The sequence below is a fragment of the Rutilus rutilus genome (assembly GCF_951802725.1).
Source record: "Rutilus rutilus genome assembly, chromosome: 17".
Taxonomy (NCBI): domain Eukaryota; kingdom Metazoa; phylum Chordata; class Actinopteri; order Cypriniformes; family Leuciscidae; genus Rutilus; species Rutilus rutilus.
Genome location: NC_140230.1, coordinates 26574633 through 26598124, shown reverse-complemented (window position 1 = coordinate 26598124; position 23492 = coordinate 26574633). Strand labels below are relative to the sequence as shown.

Here is a 23492-nt window from a genome sequence, read left to right as displayed (position 1 = left end):
CAGACACTCTGCCGATATATCTTCCGTTAAGAAAATTTGGCCAATATATAAAAGCCGATAATAAATAATGTATTATTTCCTTCAGCTGAGACACTTCAGATGTGCACTGTTCGCCATGATGGTTTTGAATAGCTTGAAATATGATTGGAGTCACTTTGAAAAGCAAAATACAGTTAAGTGGCACACGTGCAGCACAAGTCTGTCATATAGGTTACATAAAAATATAATGAGAACACTAGTGTAAAAGAAGGTTTTGAATTCTTTGCGTGTCCGTGTTTTAGCGCGATGTTAAGGGCACAGTTTATTGGCACATTGACATTTACAACTATGATTGGGACTTTCATAATACATAACATTATAAAGAGAACAGTATTGTATAAAACGTTGTGAATTCTTTGGGTTTAGTTGCTGTGTTTCAGCACGTTGTTATAGGAAGAGTGCATCCACAACAGGAGTTACACATTCTGACTAGCACGCAACTTAGTTTAAGTTAACTTGTGCATTTGCGTCGTTTTGTGCAGATTTAAGTTGTGATATTATGTTTATGTTGTATAAATATGATTAATCTCATATATGATGCGTTTCGTTGAGTTAATTAACCCTCTAACAAAGCGCTTCAGTTTACCGTTGTTCGTTCAGCTCTTCAGCCTCAGCTCAAACAGCAATGATTTTATTTGAAAAAGTAATATTAATTTTAGATGTTTCTTTTTCAAAAACATGAATGCATTATTAATAATAATAACTAGCACTTTTATTTTTCACGTATTATTTTCATAAACAATTAGCCTGTTAATACCAAACTCTGCTACTTCGCTTTGCTTCGTAGACAGAGTCTGGCATGGCATAATTGAAAATCGTTTTCTTTCTTGCGGGGCGCTTGTCTGAAGTTTAAAATCATTGGTTACTCGTAAGCCAATCACATAACGTTTGGTTATGGCGTGTGTTATGCGCATGCTCAGCTCATCTAACTTCCACTGTAAACACATGTATGATGCGAAAACAAAACCATCGAGCGAAATACCGGAGTGAACATGGCTGTGAACGACTTTTGCAGATTATGTGAAGTAAATCTACGCATCCACGGTACAATCAGCGTCTACGTCACGGCTCTCAGCCCGCCCTCTGTTCGTTGATTGGCCGGCTGTTTTCAGGCCGGAGGAAAACGGGGAAAACGGTCACTATCTCAGACTGAGTACAGAAGCGAACTGAAATTGAGCGGAAGTACGAAGTCTGACGAAGTCCGGCTAATAAACAATATGGTTTAATTCAAATAATTTCATTATTGTCCGTGCAGAGGCTATTCCATTTTATTTAACCATAGCATTCTTTATATGCAAGAAATGTTTGTCCAGTGACTTATTTGTATTATTTAGGCATTGTATTATTTATTTGTAAGTTAATAGATTATAATTTTTTTGATAAAGAAAGTCGGCCATAGGAGTGTAAAATCAATTGTAAAACTGGTTCAAACAAGGCTACTGTACTGTATATGTTTGATGTGCTTGGCTTGTAAGACATGGCTTTTAATGGTGAGACTTTTTTATAAACAGGCTCTCAAAGATTATATAAAAATGTGGATTTAGACTGAATAAAACATGTCTTAAGTATTTTAAACTTGTTTTACTGGTAAGCAGTATTAAGTCAAAGGGATTAAAGGGATAGTTCACCCAAAAATGAAAATTCTGTCATCATTTACTCACCCTCAAGTTGTTCCAAACCTGTATGAGTTTCTTTGTTCTGCTGAACACAAAGGAAGATATTTGGAAGAATGTTTTAATCAAACAGATCTCGGTCCCCATTGACTTCCATAGTAGGAAAAAATATATACTATGGTAGTCAATGGGGACCGAGATCTGTTTGGTTACAAACATTCTTCCAAATATCTTCCTTTGTGTTCAGCAGAACAAAGAAACTCATACAGGTTTGGACCAACTTGAGGGTGAGTAAATGATGACAGAATTTTCATTTTTGGGTGAACTATCCCTTTAAGTATTTATTTTTTAGATTTTATGGGTTTGTAATAATTATTATTTTTTGTTGAGTTCTCAAAAAAGGTCTTAAAAGTATGATTTTAAAAACTCTGCAGATACCCTGGAATAAAGAGATTACTTGAAGTGCTGTCTCTTGTCTTTAGTTTTAGTTTTTACCTCCTATGATGCCATTTTTAGACAGTTGAAGCCTCACAGTCTCAAGCTTGAGTCTTAAAATCTGCGCACACTGACATTTTTTCCAGTTTCAGTCATTTCACCATCCAAAACACATTTCAGGGATCGTAAAAGATTTAATCCGTTGAAGGGATGCAGTCTTGTGTTGGTTTGATGTAGCATGCTGATCGATTTGATCATTTTACGATGAATCTTAGCCTCTGACAAAGTTCTGACAGTGTCACAAGAAAACATTTTGACAATACGTAACATTTTTATTGTAGATAGAAGTCACCTTTATTTATATAGCGCTTTTTACAATACAGATTGTATCAAAGCAGCTGCACAGTGATAACATGAAAATAATATAACAAAGTTTGTTTCTAGAAGAAAATTGCGTCATCGTCCACCTTAAAGGAGCCGTATGTAAGATTGTGGCCAAAACTGGTACTGCAATCACTTTCAAATTACTGTAGAGCAGTGTATCCTCTACAGCAGGGGTTCCCAAACTTTTTCATTCTGGGACCCACCTAGACAAGTATAATCAATCTCAAGACCCACTTGCACTGGTGCTACCAACTTTCTCAGTTGGTCGCACCAGCATGATTTGGTCGCACCTTTTTTTTTTTTCCTACATGCCATGGGATTAATCAATGCATGCTGATGGTCTTAATCTGCATACCCTAGTTTTGCACTGATGTAATAAGACTGACAGTGACACAAGACCTCATGTTAGCAAAATATTTTAAACTTTTAACTCTTAAAAAAAACTTAAAAAACATGAATGTTCTTTAATGTTTGATTATAATGTTACCGTCTTCACATAGGGATGGGAAAAGATAAGATTTTATCAATAATAATAATGCCACAGACGATTCTGATTATCAATCCGATTCTTTAACGATTCTCTTATCGATTCTTGATAGCACTGTGTGGAAAAATGTAGTCATATGCTTTTCAAAAAAAACAAGGAGTTTTATTTATTTTAAAGCTTATGCTTGAGTAAGCCAACTGTACTTTTTATGTAATTTATGTAATAAATAGAACCTTATTGTAAAGTGTTACTGATTATACACCGATTCAGACGTCTCCTGAGTTCACTGTTGGAAAGATCAGTTGTTTTATCCATTCATTAAAATGAATCGGTTCAAAGGAGTCATTAGTTCGCGAATTGGACGTGTCGTGCGCGTTGTGTGATTATCCCAGCAGTTAGGACATGGACATCCAAGATTTGTGTCAACACAGAAAACATTTCATCACTGGATAGTTTTATTCGTTTAATTAAAGTGTTGCTTTATGTCAGCTGAATGTCGGGGATGCTTTTCAGAGAAGATAAGGCAACAACTTATTTAGCACAATTCACCCAGCGGTAATTAAGGGAAAAAAATCTCTGAATGCTCCACATGAAACTTTGTCTTTCGACATTTTACCACCGTGTCGATTTATTTTGATTAATATGTGCGCGGGAGAGAGAGCACGACAGCGCTTAGTTTGGAGCATTGGAGACGGTGAAGACTTGTTTACTCGCCTGGCTCAGAAGAGAGAGAGAGAGAGAGACCGCGCACGCGACCGAGTCTCTCTCTGTTTGTTCTTTCAGTTAAACATGCACTGTGACTGTCACAAGCGCAGCAGTTCTACATTAGGCTACTCACCGATCAAATAAGACTTTGGCGGGACAAAAATTAACTTTGGCGGGCGCTAAAACTCACTTAAGAGTCGTTTGGTCATTAATCGGACTGGTTTTGTTTCACTCATCATAACGTAAATTTAGCTGCAGCTAAGTGCCTTTGTGCGACCCACCTTTTCTCACTGTGTGACCCACAAGTGGGTCGCGACCCACAGTTTGAAAACCACTGCTCTACAGGACATATTAAATGTCCCCAACTAAGCAAGCCAAAAGCCAAGGCAACAGTGGCCTTTGTGTCCGATATCCTTTTACACATGAATGATATTCTTTGTGCAATAAAATTCTAAACATTGTCTTGTCTGGGTGATACTCTTCTGTTACAGGAAATTGATGGCAAAGCTCTCCTCCTCCTCCGCAGTGACGTCATGATGAAATACATGGGGCTGAAGTTGGGTCCCGCTCTTAAACTCACCTTCCACATTGACAGACTGAAACAGGGTCGTTGACCTTAATGGCACTTGAACGGTTTTCTCTCTGATCCTCAACCCTTTACCCCTTCCAAGCACATTTCAAGATGCACTGCATGCTGGGATCCTTACGTCCCCCAGTACTGTCGCAGGTGTCGGCAAGCTTTCGAGCTCCGCCCATCTCTTTTCCCTCCCCTTTGTTCGATACTCCCTTTCTCCTGGTTTAAATGCATTCTGTTATGAATTATAGCACTGTCATGACCGTTTTTATGACGGATATCCTCACGGTTGTTCTCACGTTACATTCACGGTTGTTTTTGTACCATTCCGGAACATTTCACATGTTTAGACTTGACTGAAGCAGTGAAGTGGACAGTATAAAGGCCATTTTTAGGCCTTGATTTTTATGACATACGTTTAATTGTATATTTTTTCACCCTACATCAAATAGGGTGTTTTGTATGGCTTTTTTATACAAGACTGATTTCCTTCAATTAACTCACAGATAAACACTAGATCCCCAATCATGCCAGGGATCCGTCCGGACTGACACCTCAGAGACCATTACTGAACCTCCATACTTTATACACAGCACATTTAGGAATTAAGATGCGGTCACACTAGACTTTTGAGCATGTTAAATTACTTCAGAACAAATATGGGCAACGTTAAATGATGTCACTCTCTATGTCATCTGTTTGAATCAATTGTAAATGACAGATAACAAAACATTAAAATAGTTATATTATCTAGTCCACTTTGCGGGAACCCTGCAAGCAGTACAGCTTTGAAGTCTCTATTCTTTCCATTGCATTGAGCCAAAAGGTCAATCTGTGACATTTAGATACGTTAGTTAAATGTGTTTTTGCTGTACCAATTGTCGGTTCAAAACAAAGCGCAAGAGTTCTTAGTATGTACTTGCATTCATGCGTTCAGATGCATATGAAAGGAAGTCTAGTGTGACTGCACCTTTACTGCTATTATACACTCTGCCTGTATTTTATATTATGTTGATGTTTACATTGTCTTTCTTGTACTTTTTATACAATATGGTAGAGTGCATATGTTGACAGCGTTATTCTCCGTAAGTTGAAATAAAAATACGGAGCTTTTCCTCAGTTTCTTTTGTCTTTTTTGCCTCAGAGTAATGATGTGTGGTTAGTTTCTATGGAGTACATACTATGCTTATATTATATTTTGTGGGACACTGTGACACTTGTATACATAACCTAAAAGGAACTTTGCATGAAAAGTAGCTAGTTCACACATTGCATATCTTAACCCAAAAGACAAGTGGCTTTATTAGAACCTTACACTTAGATTTTTTTTTTTTCTGTTTGCTCAAAAAGAACAAAAACTTAATTGTTTAAGAGTTTGTTGAAAGTGTTGTGTACTGTATATGTGGAAAGTGTCATGTATGATCAACACCTTTATCAACCACAGGGGGGCAGAACAGCTCTTTTCTGTTTCTTTTGTTCTATTTTTAAGCATTCTGGCTGAAGAGCATATAGACCAGTCTCTCCAATTGGAACAATTTTAGAAAGATACTATTTCTGTTCTTAAACAGTCTTAAAGAGATTTAATATAAAATATACAATGTTTTGTTTCAACCATGTGAACGTCATGTTTGGTCAGTAAAGTTATAATATAGCAAACAAAAATTAAATCAATGGTTGTCAAGAATTACTCCATTTCTGAGTACCACAGCACATAATGAAAGTGCTTGTGGCGGTTTTCACTGACAGACATGGGTGCGCTATACGTGCCGAGTGGAGGGGATGTCACATACTGTAAATCTTACCACAATATCAAAAAAACAGGAAGGCGCCTTTCAGGGTGCAATACATTGACCAAATCCCTCAGTCAGAATCGGCATGTGTGCACAGTACAATACGCGAATAACAGAGTCGTGACTTACAAATCCCTCTGTAGTTTGTAGTGTGGAAACCCCCTCTCTATCATACTGGCTGTACCAACATGCTATAGACACATTTTTGAGTTTCAGTGTGCTGTCTGCGTGATTACAACAGGTCCAGATTTTAGTCATACCTTATGTGTTTGCATCATATCTTCAAAACTCTGTGTACTTTGATTAAATGTGCTGGAGTGTTCTGTGCCCTCAAAAAAAAAAAAAAAAACATTTTCTCAGGCTGTGCTATCTAGATGTCATTAAGGTCTTATTTCAATGAATATATTAAGGAGAAATGGAGTTTAACTGTAAGCAAACACCCACCATGTCATTAATCATTAAGTGTTTTACATGGTCTACTTTCAAAACTGATTTCATATATCATCAATATCTTAAAAAAAGAATATTCCCTGTTCATGACTCTGATATATTGACTCTCTGAAATATTAATTTAAATTGTATTTGTTATCAGTACTAAGTTAATTTAAATCTACATTTCTCTCACCTCATCCACCATTTCACTTCATTCTGGGATTGCTTTCTTTGTGAAGGATCCATGTGAGGTATCTTGGGAATCAGCATAATTAGCCTTTGCATCTAAGATGCTTTAAAATCCACCTTACTAGGTTTTTGAACAGGTCAATGTTTAAATCACTTCACTTCACTTCACTTTCACTTTATACTTTATTGTCCCCTGTGAAAATGTGAAAAGGGTGTGATTTCTATGCCATTCACGCCCTGTACTTTTTCCAAACAGGTTTCCTGAACACTCCCCATTCTTCATTGGTCGGACAAAACAGGTAGCCCTAACCCAAACTCACACCATTGGTTGAGCCACTGTTGCTATGTTGGGCTGGTCAGAGAATTTCCATTTGATTTCAACTCTTGTAGCTATACTTTGGAAATGGTATGAATTATAATGTTGATCTCATAGACTTCCATTGAAAGTGCTTGACTGCAAATATGTTTTTGTTTTTGTTTTTTTAATCAAGCCTACAGACAAATTCTTTTCTGTGGTATCTTAATTTGTATTGAATCCAATACATTCCTTGAACATCTCATATCAACTCCACAAAGGACCGCCAAGATGTGTCAAGAAACATGTAATTTCAAACTGATTTTCAGTGTTTGTGGTCACAGCAAGTATATTTAGAATTCAAGAGCATACACCAAACTCAGTGGTATTCAATCGGAAGAGCAGACAGGTGCTCTCTCAGCCAGACATGCTACAAATATAAAAATGTGTCTGTCAGACTCCTAGAATATTCTGAATGCTTAGAGCGCCGACACACTGTTGTGTGCCAGAGGGTGCTGGGTTAGTTTCTACCATCTGTGATATGGGTTTTGACCACTTCCAGCCCCCACTCTGTTTTTACAGCTTTATAGCTCGCCTAGTGCTGTTGCGCATCTTAGAAACCATGTTGCTCACTGATGTTTCGGAAAGGTTGTTTGGTCGTACGTCATTTGTCAGCGTGATAGTAATCTCTATAGCGGGCAATATCAAAACCCACATGGCCTTCTCAGTCTGCTCCTTCTCGACCTGCCAAAACAGTGTGCTTGTGATTCTGCCACAGTGCTCTGGAAACATTCGGAGCACACACTTTGATGACCTCACCTGGATAGCTCGTGTTCAGTGGTGTCCATCTGCCCATTGGTCGTTTATGTTAAAGCCTGATGGTCTCAGAGCTGGGGGATATCGGTAGAACTCGCCGATAAGATTAACACACAAGAGCTTAAAGCCACACCTACATACACACACATGCACGCACAACACTGAACAAACAACAAACAGTGGCACTCCTACATCAGCTTGTTGAAGCTGGCCTGGCTGAGAGGTACGCTTCACACAGGAAAATGAATAATTTACACAGTGCCCTTAACTTCAAAAGCCCAAGGCAATAAACAGTGGAAGGGGAGGGGAACGATGGGTGCAGAGAGGAGAGAAATCTCCAGCGATTTTAGCTGTCAAACACTCTCGGTGCCACGGCCTGCCTAAACATGTGTGGCGTCATCATTTGCACATGTATAATTAAGATATTAATATGTGTAAAGACCTGTGATGGATCAGATCATAAAGGTGGTTATGGTAGCTCTCTAAGTAACTAGGTCTAGCTGAAGCTTATCCAGCTTTATCAAATTAGGATTGCTAGCTGGCGAAACAAGAGCAGGAAGTGTGGTCCATCACAATCAATTGCTTGCATACGTTCACACATGAATGGCACGTGTGGGGGGTAAAACCAATTGAACTACGAAAAACATGTTATTATTTGAAAGACAGTCAGTTGACAGAAGAGAAAACATGTTGATGCGTGTCCCACCCATCTCTTTTCCTGTATTTCTCTTTGTGATATGGTGATGTCAAGCTAATAGGCTCATTAGATCACATGCATATAAATAATCTGAATGGTTTTTGCAGCCTGGTGCTATAAAATAACCTTTTAAAGTTCTGTGGTTCTTTAGAAAACCTGTTTCAGATAACATGAGGCCTTCACTTTTCTCTGTTAACAGATGATAACTTGCACTAATATGCTGAATGTAACCTTGAGAACTTTTTTAAAATCCAAAGCACCATATAGCAAAATTAGGAACTCTAGAAAAACAATGTTCACAGAAAAATTAAACGTCTGTCATCATTTACTTACAAATCTGTATTTTTTTTCTTTCTTCTGTGGGACACAAAAGAAGATATTTTGATCATTTAAAACCAAATCTGTTTACATTCTTCATATCTTCTGGAAGGAAGAATAGGCCTTCAGTTGTATAGGAGGGTGAGTACCAAATGATGACAGAATTTTGGGTGAACTATATTTACATTTAATCATTTAGCAGCCGCTTTTATCTAACGCAACTTGAACTATCCATTTAAGGTCCTATATAGCACTTTCAAAGCATTGTTCTTTATGGAACCTTATAAAAAGGGTTCCATTTAGCACCAAAAAGGCTTCTGCTATTGTTACAAGCCGAAGAACCCTAATTTGGTACTGTTTAGAACCATGCATTTTTCTTAAGAGTGTAGCTTTTAGTATGAATATGTTAGCCTTAAGGTTATGAATAAGCTGGTGTGTTCCGAAACAATGACAGAATTCACATTTAGGAGATATAAGCATTTAAAACTTACAGATTCTCACTTCCGCTAAAATGGATCACAGATTTTTATGACATCACCACGGACTTCAGCTTCTTATCACATCTTCTGTCCAATCAAATGCTCTCTAGAATCTAAAGCGTCCTGCTCCCTATGCAATAAATACCACCTGGCCAAAGCAAGCGTTGACATGTCACGGAGCAATATGGGTTGGAGATGTGTGTTCGGTTGCTCAAACGCTCGAGTTTTATTCAATTTTCCAACTGTATGTTGGTTAAGAATGAAATGGCTAGAATTTATTCACACCTCTACTATTACTGAATCCAACGTATCATCAGCATTCAGATTCGCTTCCACGCGGCTGGCTTATTTTACCAATTGTTTTCAATAGGAGCACCTATTGAGGCGATGAGCGTTTTTTTCACGCTGAAGCGCTGAGTGCTCTGCGTTTTTTACCAGTCACCGAGAGTTGAAGAATCTTCAACTTTGGGTAAAACGCAGCGCTCATCACTGTCACTTTTTACCCAACCGTCCAATCACAGTGGAGGAGAGGCGGGACTAATACCACACCGACCAACCGCCACATTCTGCTTGTACAATGTCAACAGATGACAACAACAAAATAATTGAAAACAAGAGCCAGAGAAAATACGTATCGACATTTTAATTTAGAATCAACACAGAAACAAAATATGTGTGAAATAAGATACTAGAAACACTTTAGCGGATATTCCGTATCATAACAAGCAAAGCGACTGAAAAAAATGCTGCGCTGCCAAAACGCTCTCAAGCGCCCTAGCTAGGTGTTTTCAGCAGAGCGCCTATCATTTTCAGCTGGCTAAAAACGCTTTAGTGGACACACGGCCTAAATGCTGTTGGCTATTTGAAAAGGGGGTGGAGCCATTCAATATGTCCCGCCTTAGCTTCCTGTTTCAGAGGAAATTACGTCAACGCATCATACAAAGCTGTGCGTACCGAGGCACTTCAGTGGGCCTTTAAGGAAGTGTGTTATAAGCGATAACGCCAAGTGGAACCGCAAAGGATACATTTGTGCATATGAATCCCATGCCACGTCAAAGAAGATATTCAAAATAAAAGTTCTAAACTTCAACTAACTAGTTCGTTGGTGGGCATAACTTGTATTTAGATGTCTTCCAAGGCTTCGCACGCAAATAGGAACACACAATTACCAGTTCGAACTGAATCCGTCACATCGGCTACCCACATTCAGCTGCTGACTACTCATTAACTGACCTGCAATGCGTTGTATAGCGTCATTTCTTCAATTACTGTTTGATGTAACCATTAGGCTGCTCTTGCTGTGCTGTCAGATGTTGTTTGCAGATATTTGAATAAAGTTCTTGGAACAACATATCATAGAAAAAGAATTGAATTAGTAAACACCTTAGCCACAAACTGTTGTCAGGAAAGCCCTGTGTAAGAAAGAGAGATTGCTGACTCTGTGACATGCTGTAAGAGGGGGTGGTCTTCAGGATCCCTCATGGCTACTGGGTAAAACCCTAAAGAATTTCCCACACTACCCATCTCAATTTCAGTAAGTGTTTTTTATTTCATTTTAAACAAGACATTTCTTGTTTTACCACCTTGTCATTTGCTCATTCTAGTGAATCTGAGGTTGTTCAGAGAGCTCACTCAGAAAGAACAGTAGGTGTGTGTTCATGTGTGTGTTTAGAGATTATTGTGGGTGGCCTCAGAGAGAGAGAGAGAGAGACAGCAAAAAACAGTCAACAGTAAATGTCTCCTGTCACACCCTGCTTAGCGTATGTCTAGTCTGGTTTCTCAGAGGTGGATTTACACCAAGTGTTTGACAAAATATGATGGCGTAATACTAAAAGGCTTTAGCATTCCAAGTATTTTTCAAAAAATTATAAGTTAATTATGATAAATTGCTGCTCTGTCGCGTTTTTCTCTGTGCAAAATAATCCGCTAAGAACTGAAAGTAATAATCGGTCACACCCAGTTCCTAACAGACGGATCAGTGGTGCCATCTTGGGCCTGGCCGAGGACGCCCAGAGATTTTGCTATACAGTTCTCTTCCACACAATAGTTGCATGTTCCATTCCCTAAAAAAGTAGCCACACACACCTTCCCTCTCCCTCTTGTGCTCATACACCTATATTTATCTTTTTAAATTGTAAAGTTCATGAAGACAGCTGAATTCCCCAGAGAAGAGGTGAGATTACAGAAACATCTTTGAACTGAAAACCCCCACCGTTCAAAAGCATGCAGTAGAGTTTCTTTTGAACTGTATCTGTCTATAAATGTTGGATTAAATGTCACTTGGCACATGTCACCCTTACAACTTGTTTACATTGTACTCGTGTACAGTACAAGCATCAAAACAGGCCATTCTACGAAACAGGTGCCCGTTTTAAGTGTTTCAAAAAGGCCTTAAACATTCCGACATAGAAAATGTTTCTAAGTCTTAATAAAATAAGAGAGAAACAATAAATATTAATACATGTGCAGTACCATTCAAAAGCTTGGGGTCGGCTTTCTTTGTCTTTGAAAGAAGTCTGTTAGATCTAAAGGCTCAATCAGTGAGAAATCAGACAAGAATGACATCCTGCATGAGAATCTGTACTTTTTCAGTCTGAACACACTACAGGTTAATCCACAAGCACAACATTAGTTAACTAATTTTGCTGCTTACTGGTCCAGGACTATAAGCACAATGGATTCACATCAAGATCATCTAAAGGAAAGACCATCTAACGAAAAGGGCAACTCAAGAACAAGTCAGAGACTAAAAAACAGTGTAGTTTTTGAAAATAAACAGGGTGGAGCCAATACTGAAGCACTCCAATAGTGTCTGTTAGTTCATTCTTGGCAATTTACCTTCCACAGGCATTCGTAGATTGTATTAAGGCTTATTTTCATACCACAGCAATCAAAGAGGAACCCAATACAAGTGCTACTACCAAGTAACCTCAATTGACTTTCTTCAAGCCCTTCCTCCGCCGTGGAGGAACAGGAAGTGACAGTGGAGCGTTAACGGCTTGTCACTGCAATCTTCACCCTTCCCCCCCGCCCGAACCCCCTCACCACAGCATGTCCGTAAATGGACAACATTTTGCCCTCCGTTCCCAGGACAAAATGCACAGACCCAGGGTTCACACAAAGCCTTGTAATGTCAAGGTAAGCACAGATTAACCTGGACAGTTTCCACTACCTCCCCCATACACACCTTTACATCTGAAAGTAGGTAAAAAGTTCTTGCTTTAAAAGCAGACCGATCAAAGACCTAATAAAGCATACGCACAAATGGACACAGTAGCTATTTGAGTGCTGTTCAACCACTTGAAGCATGAAACTAGTTTGTTGTTTTAAACCAAAAAAGGTTGGTTAGTGGAACCTGTGGTGCACCAACAATTCTTAGAACTATCGCTAACCTAGACAAACAGCTCTTAAACGAGAGTCATAGTCACGGTTTCGCTCACTTTTGCACATTTCAGTTTTAACAGTTAAAGGGATAGTTAACTCACCTTCAGTCTTTTACAAACCTTAATAACTTTCAGAACAGAACACAAAAGACAGTTTGAAAGATGTTTTTGTCCTTACAATGAAATTCAATGGGGTCCAAAACAACATTGGACCCTATTGACTTGAGATGGAACCTCCCCCCCCCCCAATCAGACAGTCTCAAAATATCTTTTCTGTTCCACTAAAGAAATGCATAAAGTTTTGGAACAATGATCCATTTAATGCTATCGGTACATAACTAGCAGAGGAACTGCTTTAAAATTAGAAAAGATCTTAGATTAAACAAAAATAAAATAAAAGTGTAACATGTTAAACCAGATGAAGCTAATCCAAGTTTTATATTCTGTAACTTTTCCATTTGCTGTTCATATACCTTCCTTAGAATCCTTCACTTGCCCCTTTTCAATTTCCACAAATAAGATAAGAGATTGATGAAAAATTAGGCCAGAGTTAAAACATGGCCATCTTTATTACAAGTCACACATAGGTTTGAGCCCTCCTGGACTGTTAGGGGTGGGGTGGGAGACAAATAAATAAAAGCAACATGATTTAAGGCAATTCTAAAGCTTAGACAGACCATTGTATCAAGACAGGCATTAACCACTATTGTAAACAAGCTGTGGTTTGGGTTTACTGAAACTTTACCGTCCAACAAAACATTAGACTTACAGTTTGAGTCAGATGGACAAAGTTCTGGGTCTAAATTATCATAAACAACAATTCAGCAATCCCATTCTGGAAGTTTCCATAAACCACAGGCTCTTAATGTCATGGCTGTTCTTTTGTTCTATGTTAATACATCTGATAAGCAATAAATAAATACATTTTTAAATGTAAAACTGCATTGAAGACAAATAAGGTTTGAGTGTCTTTACATTGCACCAAGTTCACAGTTCTGAAGCGTTGTTACATTCATCCACGGAACGCTGCCCAGCATTCCAGCCAGAAACAGAACTGTAGTCCTGACAGGAGCTTTACCACCCGTTTCTGTGGACAAAGCGGCATCTGATCACCTCTTGTCTTGGTGATGGCAGTCAAAAAAAAAAAAAAAAAAAAAAAAAAAACCAATCATCAAAAGAGCAACTTTCTCTCGCCTCCAAGCGTCCATACGGTCCGGTCTCAGCAGCTAACGGTGCTTGGCTGTTGTTTGCTCACAAAGTCTGAGATAAAGTCAAACTCGTTCTGTCCCAGGAAGAGTTCGGGGAGTTCCTGCACCCTGTCCAATCCTAGCTCCATAACCAGCGATGTCAAAACCTCTTCGTCGATCAAATCTGCGTCCATGCCGTTGAGACTGAGAGCCGGGCCGGCCACATGCTGCATGTTGCTCAGCTGGGCCTGACCCATGCGGAACTGTGCCACATTCCCCATGTGGTTGCCGTTCATGTGTCCCAGCGGGTGTCCATGATACTGCGTGTTGAGTTTCTGAAGGTGCATGCTGGCCATGAGCTGTTGGGAAGTGAGACCCCCGGTCATGTATTGTTGTTGTTGTTGTTGTTGCTGCTGTGGAGGCTGTTGCTGCTGCGCCTGGTGCATGTGGTGGTGCTGTGGTTGATGCTGCTGATGCTGCTGTTGTTGTTGATGCTGCTGCTGCTGCTGAACATGATGTTGCTGCTGCTGCCCCTGGTTGTTGTACATCATGTTCGACTGCATTTGGTGGTGACCCATCTGTCCATTCATAGGCCCCACCATGTTGGCCCTCTGGCGCATGGCGGCCTCCATGTTTCCCTGAGGCCCCGCTCCATAGTGCATCATCTGTCCGTTGGGCATGGCTCTCAAGCCGGGCTGGGGTGCGTGCTGCTGAGGGCCTGCCTGCAGGCCTCCATTCATGCCCATCCGGTAGCCATGCAGACCCCCATTTCCCTGGCCGTGGTTCATGGGCATCATCATGTGCTCTGCCATAGAGTTTCCTTTTATTAAAACAAATGAGATTAGACTTAGAATTGAACTGGTGACAACAGAAAGAAGTCATTTTACACTCAGCCAAATCGATACAAATTAATATATGCAGCTTAATCAATCACATCATTGTTAACATTCAGCAATCTTATTCAGCCTCTTATTAGACAGGTAGGAGAGGTGTTTGACTTTTTTTAAACCCTCCAGCCCACCTGACTACCCACTCAACACACTACAACCTCTTAAGATCCAATGGTGCACGTCCAAACAACACTTTTGAAAATGACTGGGGTATTATTCTCCGTTCTAAACCGTCCACACACATAGCCTTATCTATTTGCCATCTAAATAAATGCGAAGTATTTTTTTAAACACTGGATCTAAACAATGAGGATAACTGAAAATGCATTTTAATAAAACCATTAGTCTTGTTTGAAGAAGAAAAAAATAAACGCCCCATTCTATATTACAACCCTGTACTTTACACAAAGAAAAACCAAAGAAAGCAAAGCATAAATCCAAAGAAAGTCACCGTGCAGTCAAGCAAACAATGGATCTGCCACCCTGAGCTCTAAAGCATTGGCGGCGTCTCAAAATCTAGCGAGCTGCCTACCTAGATAGCATTTTGGGCACCACGGTCGCGTGCAAACGCTGCACTCGCTTTTGACGACTAAAATGCTTTCTAGATAGGCAGCATATGTTTTGAGACACAGTCCGTGAGTTTCTCAAGCGTTTTGAATCTCTTACCCCGTGTTCTATGATCAGTGACTCCGCCGCGACAGGACAATTGAGCTTTATCTGTTAAAAAGCCTCTGAAGATTTATACTTTATATTCCACAAGGTGAAGCTTCATACTCCAACGGACCTACATACAAAAGAACGCTGCTCACTATCTTCAAAAGAGTGTGTGTTTTCTGGGTCAACTCCACGGGCTTATATACATGAGAAAAGCGAAGAGGTGGAGCTATCGTTCACTCTCTATCCTTTGTTGCCATTGGCCCTGCTGCTTAATATCAGTGTGCAAAGAAACCCCTAGCGGTTTCTGTCAAACACTGGCCAATTTCTGTCCACAGATTTGGGTTGTTTTTCTGTTTCTGATTTAAAGTGAAGAGGAAATCCCTTCAGAAGAAGTTGATCTGTGTGATGTTAAGTAAAGCTAGAGAGAGGGGACTTGAGGTATGTAGATAGATAGATAGATAGATAGATAGATAGATAGATAGATAGATAGATAGATAGATAGATAGATAGATAGATAGATAGAATGTGTTTATATATATATATGTGGTCAATGTTGAAGCTGAATATATACACACTCACACATATATGAGTATGTGTGTGTGTGTATGTATTTTATGTATATTATATACATAATGTTGCAATGCAATTAAAGCTTCTTGCATCTGAATCTAGATAAACATATCTGGCATGCAAACATGAGTTTTGGACTAATAATCTTATTGTTTATCTGTAAAAGTCCTTACATGTTGTTCCTCCAGAGCTGTTTTTGTTATGGTCGGTGTGAGTGCTTATACATTAGTGTGAGTGTGTGTGATCTGGCGGCTCTGTGGCAGTCCATGTGACCCAGCGCTCTGCTGTGCCGTGTGCTGGGTGAGAGAGAGGGGAGGGGAAAGGAATGCTGGTGCTATTCTGGGCCACCGGCTGAAGTGGTGCTGGTGGTGAGCATGCAGGCCTGGGCTGCATGTGTAATTTATTGGAAGTTGCAGATCACAAGGTTAACGGTGGGATCGCTCCCTACCTGTCGGTTCTGAGGATCTTAATGAAGAGACTGTAATGTAGCAAGACCCAAACTAGGTCCTGGTCACTTGCTCCAAAACACAACAACACTGGGCTTGTCTGTTTGGGAGAACAGGGAATCAACATCCTCTGTTTGGTCACAATAGCTCTCTGTTTACCCAGAGGTCAACACTGGTCAGAGCAGAACCTCACACCTCTAAAGAGCATTATCTCTTGACAAATTAACATCTCAATTCCAGTGTCTTTGTTTCGTGTTATTGCCAAGATCATGGGTGTAATTTGTATGATAATCTGTTAGCACCTTCAACAGCTTGCTGCACTTCTAAAGTGTTAAAGACACATTTTGTGGTGTTAGGAGGTATGTGACAGAAGTCACATCAGTTTTACATCATAGCTCAAGACAAGTAATCATGATAAGAAGAAACTTTTTTTTTTTTCACCTAGCCCAACTAAAATATTCAGCTTGTACAGAACTGAGCAAGATTATCTTCAGCAAGACCAGCTAGTTCTTCATTGTTCATTCCATGTTTATCTGGAAATGAAAGGTCATCTTGAAGCAGAGTTGAAAACTGTGTTTATAGTATATTGGGCTTGCTCATGATTATAATACTACTCATGTGATTATGGATCATCTGGCATCACCATATTCAAACTCCTTGAAGAAAACTGCTCCTTATCGAGCTTCTGCAACCTGAAGCATAAAGTACATACCTTTTCAAACAAGAGGCATGCTCAAAGAAATAGGTCAATTATTTGCTCTATATATTATTTCTTTCATTTTTCTTGTAGGTTTATATTGATTGTTTTGGTCCTTGGTATTTTAACCACTTGTTTCATCTGGAAATTCCATTCATTTTTAGCTGACATGTCCATGAGCTTTAAAAAAAAAGTTAAAATAGGTCTTTCAAGTTTCCCACCATGCTTTTCCTTCACTCATTTTATATGGTCCTGTAGTGCGACAAATGCAGTGCTGGGGGAAACGTGTTACAAGTAATGTGAGTTACGTAATCAGATTACTTTTTCCAGTTAACTAATAAAGTAACACATTACTTTTAAATTGATTACAAAATATCTGAGTTACTTTTTGAAATAAGTAACGCAAGTTACTTAGTTTTCCCATTTATTGTCTGCCAGCTCTCCTGTCCCCATGTTGAGAGAAAGTTCAGACGTTGTGTGCGCTGTGTGAACATGATGGTTTATAGACTAAATGTGAGCATGCATTTACTCATCTCATTTCCACAAAAACAGATTCAGTGTTCCTCAAAATGAATAAAAACAATGAAATGCAATCTTGCAATAATTAAAATGTTAATACATAATTTATGTATTTAATCTCACTTTATTAATGTCTGTGCTGTTGACCTGAAGTAAGAGTCTTCTGCCGAGTCATTTCAGTTTTGATGTGAAAGGGCCTTTACATTTGCAAAAATAGAACTTTTGTTATTTTGTTATTAAAAACAAACAAACAACCAAGTCCAGCCCAGGCAAGAAAAAGTAACACAAAAACTAAAATAACGTAGTGCATTGCTTTCCATAATAAGTAACTAAGTAATGTAATTAGTTACTTTTTTTAGGGAGGAACGAATTACTTTCCTCAAAACTGGACAAATGAATTTTAAAAGACAATATATTATAAATATTTTGATTCAAGTCGTTAATCGACACCGTTTTCAACTAAAAACGGGAAACGTGTTTTGGGGGCCTGAAAACGCGAACTTCTGAAAACGGGTTAAGTGCTCGTTTTTGAAAACAATACTGTTATCTTTTCCGTGTAAACTATAAAACCAAGAAAAAGTGACGTCATGCATATTACGTGTTCAGTCTATAGGCGTGTAGTGTTTCTTCACAAAGTGACATCACCAACTTGTCTTGCAGCATAACACAGCATTTTAGTTGTTTTTGCAGATCTGTGTGAACGGGGATCATTTTGACAATGACATCTATACACGAAAAACACAAAGGAAAAACTTTTCCATTTCTAATACATCATTGTTGGGCAAACGTACCCTTAAGTAATAAAAATCACGAAAACAGCATGTCACACCACATGGCATGTTATCTTCTCTAAACTTTATAATGTTAATTACTCCTTTTATTGTGTCTTTTTTTTGTATTTGGAGTTGCACCTCAGTCAAATTAGCGGCAACTTTGCTTATGGGATCCAAATAAAGAATACACAAAGACTTTCACCAAGCTTGTTTGTTTGTACAGTGTAAGATCTGTTTTTAATAATCATTTATCTGGAGTCAGGCGTTCTGATTCTGCAACAGAGTAAAGCAGCTGTGGTTAGAATCAATATTTTAGTGAGAATAATCACACCACATATTCACAATTACCTGTGCATTAGACCTCATCCGCTCCTCGGGGCAGACGCACAGTCCATTGAGAACTCAGCTGTGGCGGCGTATTTACCTACAATGCCACAGCTCTGCAAGGGTGTAGATGTAGACATGGAAGATTAAAGTCTATTGACACACAAACAATTCAAAACATATGATTAAGCCTAGACATGCCCGTGGATATCAGCAGCACCACAGCCCTAAAGACTTGCCCTACAGTTAGTGGTTTATCGCCCAGCTTATACACCTAGTTTGCTGGCTTGTTCGTACAGTGTGTGTGTGTGTCTGGCCAGCCAGCCGCGGGCTCGTCCTCCCCCACACCTGATTAGCAAAGGCAAGAAGCTGGAGGAGGGGCCAGCCAACTGCCACCAAGAGCCGCTGCTAGAGGACTCAAGAGAGGCTAAATACAGTTGATAATGAGACTGTAGATTGTCTATGTAAAATTGACAGCTTTATCTGACTAGTTTCACTCCCATTTATATGTTCACCAAATAATTACTGTTTGTTGTGGAGATGCTAAGCTATAGGCTTATTACATACTTTTTTAAATTCACATTCTTGTGCTTATTCAGAATGACTCGTCAGTCCACATTATTCCAAATAAATAAAGCTTGGCATCATACTTTTTAATCTATATATAATAACTTCATACTCTACATCTAAAATGATTTCGCCTTATATGCTGATATCACTTTAGGCCTTTTGGCTCATTGGATAACCAGTATTGCAAACCAATAGACAAATATCTGTTGTAGCTCACTCTATTCTGATATGCAACACCAACTTTTCACTGTAATTCCTGAAATCCTGTCACAGGATTGAATTGCTTGTTTAATTTGGAAATACACACCCATCCAAAAGTTTGGAGCCAGTAAGATTATTATTTTTTTGAATAAATGAATGAATGAAAATGTTTAGCACAGACAAAGAATCCTTTCAAGAATGATTTCTAAAGATTAATGTGTACATCCATGTCCATCGCAGTAATAAATAACATTTTAAAACATAATAAAATGGAAAACAGTTTAACATTTTTATAATATTTCACAGTATTACTGTTTTTACTATATTTTTGTCAAATAAATGCAGGCTTGGTGAGCATAATTAAAAAAAAAATTGGTCTTCCCAAAACATCTTACCAACCCCAAATGTTTGAACGGTATAGTGTACATCACATTGTGTTTGTAAAAAGAATAAATCATAGATGTTACAGCATGCTACAGCATATGGAAGAGTTTTTTGTTTGTCACTCAGACACTTTGCCCCGCTTTGCTATGAGAAGATCAGACTCTGTTACAGCCACCCCAACCCCCTCCAACCCAGTTACAGAAACACTTCACTATCTAGCCTACCTTGTTTATTTAGCTCCAAAATGACCCCTTGCTCTCTCTCTCACAAGAGTTGAGCAGCTGGATATTGGTACAAAGCTGTTGTTTTCAACCTTGTTTTCAATAGGTTTCTTAGGCTGGGAACTCATTTTCTCATCAGTATCCCGGCATAAAGTTTTTACAAATTGTAAGAAATATGTGTCAACAAGGTCACATCAGGTCAGGGTTTGGGTGCTGGCTGCCTTACAAGTGCACTCCCAGTAAATACATGACGCAATTATGAGTTGCAACAGTTAGAATATAATTTAGCTGTGCGATTTGTTGTTGACTTCCATGGAATGTTTGGTAATGTCTTTAAAAACACCTAAATCAGTCAGAGTATGAAATACACAATGACATGTTTTTTTTGTTTTTTTTTACATGGGTCTTACACAAGACTCATCATAAGGTACGATGGCTGTAATCTAACAAAACCTTTATCTTGTGATTGTGACTTGTCCCCATAACTTGCAACGCCACAATTATAGGGCATAGTTCAGATTTTCCCAAGACTGTACTGTGTGACAGCAGGAGCAGGACCTTCTACTGTTTCACCAAAACAGAAACACACCTGCTGGGCTTCAGAGAATCTTCTCCCCACCCCCACTCATCCAACCCTTCCCCCAAGACCCTGCATATCCATAATGCTTTGTCTAATTCTACAGATCAACTTCTCCTGAAGCACCAAGACACACACACACACACTTAACAAAATAAAGAGTGTTACCACCCACTCCAGACACGGGCCATTGAAGGAGTTCATCTCAGTGCTCTAGAACCATCAAAGGCGTTACCTTCTAAAGCTTAGTGGTTGGCACATAATCACCAAGGTGCCTGTTGGAGCATTTGCAGATAATTAAAGAAAAGATGTTCTATTTTGTTGACTGCTTCATCAGTGAAGTTGTAGCCTACTTGACATTTTGCTGCATGCAGACATCAGTGCATTCGTGAACCACAGTTCTGGTGGTTTCAGCACCTGCAGACCCAGTTTTGTTCACGCAAAACAATCTTCAAAGTTTCAGTTGTGATGTGTGCACCATTTTTGCATGATCTTACTCTCTCAACTGCACAGCTGACTGGAGCAGCTGTTAAACCTGTGCAAATACACGTCCCATTTTGTTGTTGTTCTAAAGGTGTGTGACTCAGTGTTTATGACTCTCACTGTATACAGTGGAACGGGATTAGACAGAAGGCATTGTGGGTGCCCACGGCCTTGAATGTACAACAACCAGATGGTCCTTGAAACTATTAACAACATGTTTTTTTTTTGTTGCCTAATCTTGTGTTTGCCTAATGTTGTTTGTGTGTGTATATATATATATATATATATATATATATATATATATACATATATATATATATATAACAAAGCTATTAACAGAGACATCAAAATTCAATAGTAAATAAATGAATCAATGAATAAATAAAGAGCATGTAAGGAATGTTATTTTTGTGGGAAAAATAAGTTCCTCTAATATGTGTATATTTATTGTGTGTGAGTGAGACAGATAAATATATTTTGGTTGAGTAAATAAAAATTGAGATGTGACTGGACAAAATGAGGAAGGATACAGATATTTAATGTTTAAAAATAGCTTTTTTCATGCTAGGTTAATTTTATGTTAATAATCTAACAGTTCTCAAAAAATCAATAAAATAAATGAATTTGTGTCTAGAATGCTTTAAAAAGTCTCGAGGCAGCTGAGTGCACCATATTCATGGAAAGGGTTTGAACGACTGTTAATTATTAATGTTCTTCAGAGACATATAAACAGTTGTTGATGTATGTTATATTTTTTTATCTATTAATTGAGCTGAGAACATTGTAACCCAGTTTTTTCCCTGATTACTGTCACACTGAAATCTCCCAATTCTATGTTAGATGTCAAAACCACCTTGTAAACTAGAGTGCAGTGCTCTCAGTTTTATTTTCCTGTCATCATCGAACAGCGAAACTAAACTTTGATTCTATCTCACTTGCGAGCCTTATTTTGTGTTGAGGTGGTGAAGTGGCTGTGGGGGTGGGGGTTTGTTATTGTTCAGACTTCTCATACGAGAAATGTCTATAAATACATGCAGTGCTTCCTCTTGGTGAACAAAACGCCCCATCACTGGGAAGTGGAGGCTGCTGGACATGGTGAGTCAGGGCCATGGGAGAGGACAGTGGGTGGATACACAGCCTCGGAGGAAGAGTCTTTCTCTTTTGCACGGGAGGGTCTTGTTTCAGGGAGCCGGAGCAGCTTCTGACTTCTCTAAACCCCTTTTAGAGAGTGCCACATCCTGTTGAAAGAAGCCCTGAAAATGAAACTAGAATGATCATCACAAACTAGTGCAGGATAAAAACACAAATTAATAAAATCTTGTTAATTATCAAGAATGGTGGTCTATACTGTACCTGTTCAGAAATACAGTGAACTGTTAAATGGTGTTGAGATTCCCTTTTCCACGGTTTGTAAATCACTAGGTTTACTAGGTACTGACAGTCTTGATTATTTATGGGTTATGGAGACAGGGCTATCCATCAGTTCTCATTCTGTGGATACAGGGCAAAAGCCAGTACGGGAGAGTCATATAGGTTTGTTTTTATTCCAAAATATTCAAAAGCTCAGCAGCAAGCCATAGCATTAAAGTAACTGCATATTAATACAAATTATTGTATGCAAAGGCAAACAGTTTTTTTTTTTTATATAAAATAAAATAAACTTTCAGAAACCGTTGGAGCTTGAGAATGGGCCTTATTACTTTGATTTATTCATCAACAAACCCCTTTAATAGACTTAGGGAATGGGTTTGTGTCATACTAACAATTGCAAAAAAAAATAAAAAATTTGGAACAGATTTAAAGTGTCATATAAATTACAAATTGAAACTAGGCTCAATGTGTCATAAAAGAGAACCACGATTACAAGAAATAGAAAGTATGAGCGACTTTAGATGGTGCATTATGAGGAACAAGGCAGTGATTCCTTGCCTTGGAAACTCCAATTCGCATTCAGTAATGCCACGATCTCGTGAGTGTCATGTTTTTTCCCCAAAAATGACAAGAAATGGTCATATCTGCAGGAGCTGGATGTGATCTTTAAATGTTTGATGATATCCAATTTTTTGTGTCATTCAGGGATTATTAAACTGTGGGTATTTTTCACAGGAATTTCATTACTGGAGTTTTGAGCTGTAAAGGAGGGTATTTGCATATGAGATGTAATGGAGTACAATGGTGACATTTTACTTCAGCCATTGTTTGTTGACATTTGAAAACGGTCATATCTACCCATTGTGTAATCGCATTGAAAACCACCACACGACTGGGAAACCCTTTTAATAGTTATTTTGACACTAGTTAGTAACGATTAAATAGTTGCTATTATGAATTAACTTCAACTGAATTGAAAATGAATG

At 38.7% G+C, this 23492-nt stretch overlaps 2 protein-coding genes and 1 long non-coding RNA gene across 6 annotated transcripts in view; 1 reads left to right on the top strand and 2 right to left on the bottom strand.

Annotated features, from left to right (window-relative positions):
* Nucleotides 1-5356, top strand: part of LOC311306776 (polycomb protein SCMH1) — a 32901-nt gene extending 27545 nt beyond the window's left edge. For all 4 annotated transcript variants that reach the window (XM_084435339.1, XM_084435342.1, XM_084435341.1 and 1 more), the window contains one exon: nt 4155-5356. In XM_084435339.1, the coding sequence (XP_084291465.1) occupies nt 4155-4277 (123 nt within the window). In that variant the 3' untranslated portion in view covers nt 4278-5356. The remainder of the gene's footprint in view (nt 1-4154) is intronic.
* A 7812-nt stretch (nt 5357-13168) lies between these two features.
* cited4b (Cbp/p300-interacting transactivator, with Glu/Asp-rich carboxy-terminal domain, 4b) lies at nt 13169-15571 on the bottom strand. The gene is made up of 2 exons (XM_084385054.1): nt 15380-15571; nt 13169-14643 (listed from the first exon to the last, which is right to left on the bottom strand). Exon 2 carries the CDS (start codon nt 14633-14635, stop codon nt 13856-13858), a length of 780 nt encoding a protein of 259 aa, XP_084241180.1. The 5' UTR covers nt 14636-14643; nt 15380-15571; the 3' UTR covers nt 13169-13855.
* A 3014-nt stretch (nt 15572-18585) lies between these two features.
* Nucleotides 18586-20280, bottom strand: LOC311276354. The gene is made up of 3 exons (XR_014625062.1): nt 20079-20280; nt 18724-18852; nt 18586-18648 (listed from the first exon to the last, which is right to left on the bottom strand). It is a non-coding gene; the product is annotated as an uncharacterized lncRNA (long non-coding RNA).
* Between the last annotated feature and the right edge of the window lie 3212 nt (nt 20281-23492).

What these genes read in the sequence shown, in the direction of transcription:
- cited4b (XM_084385054.1), bottom strand. Translation starts at nt 14,635, where the DNA reads ATGGCAGAGCACATGATGATGCCCATGAACCACGGCCAGGGAAATGGG.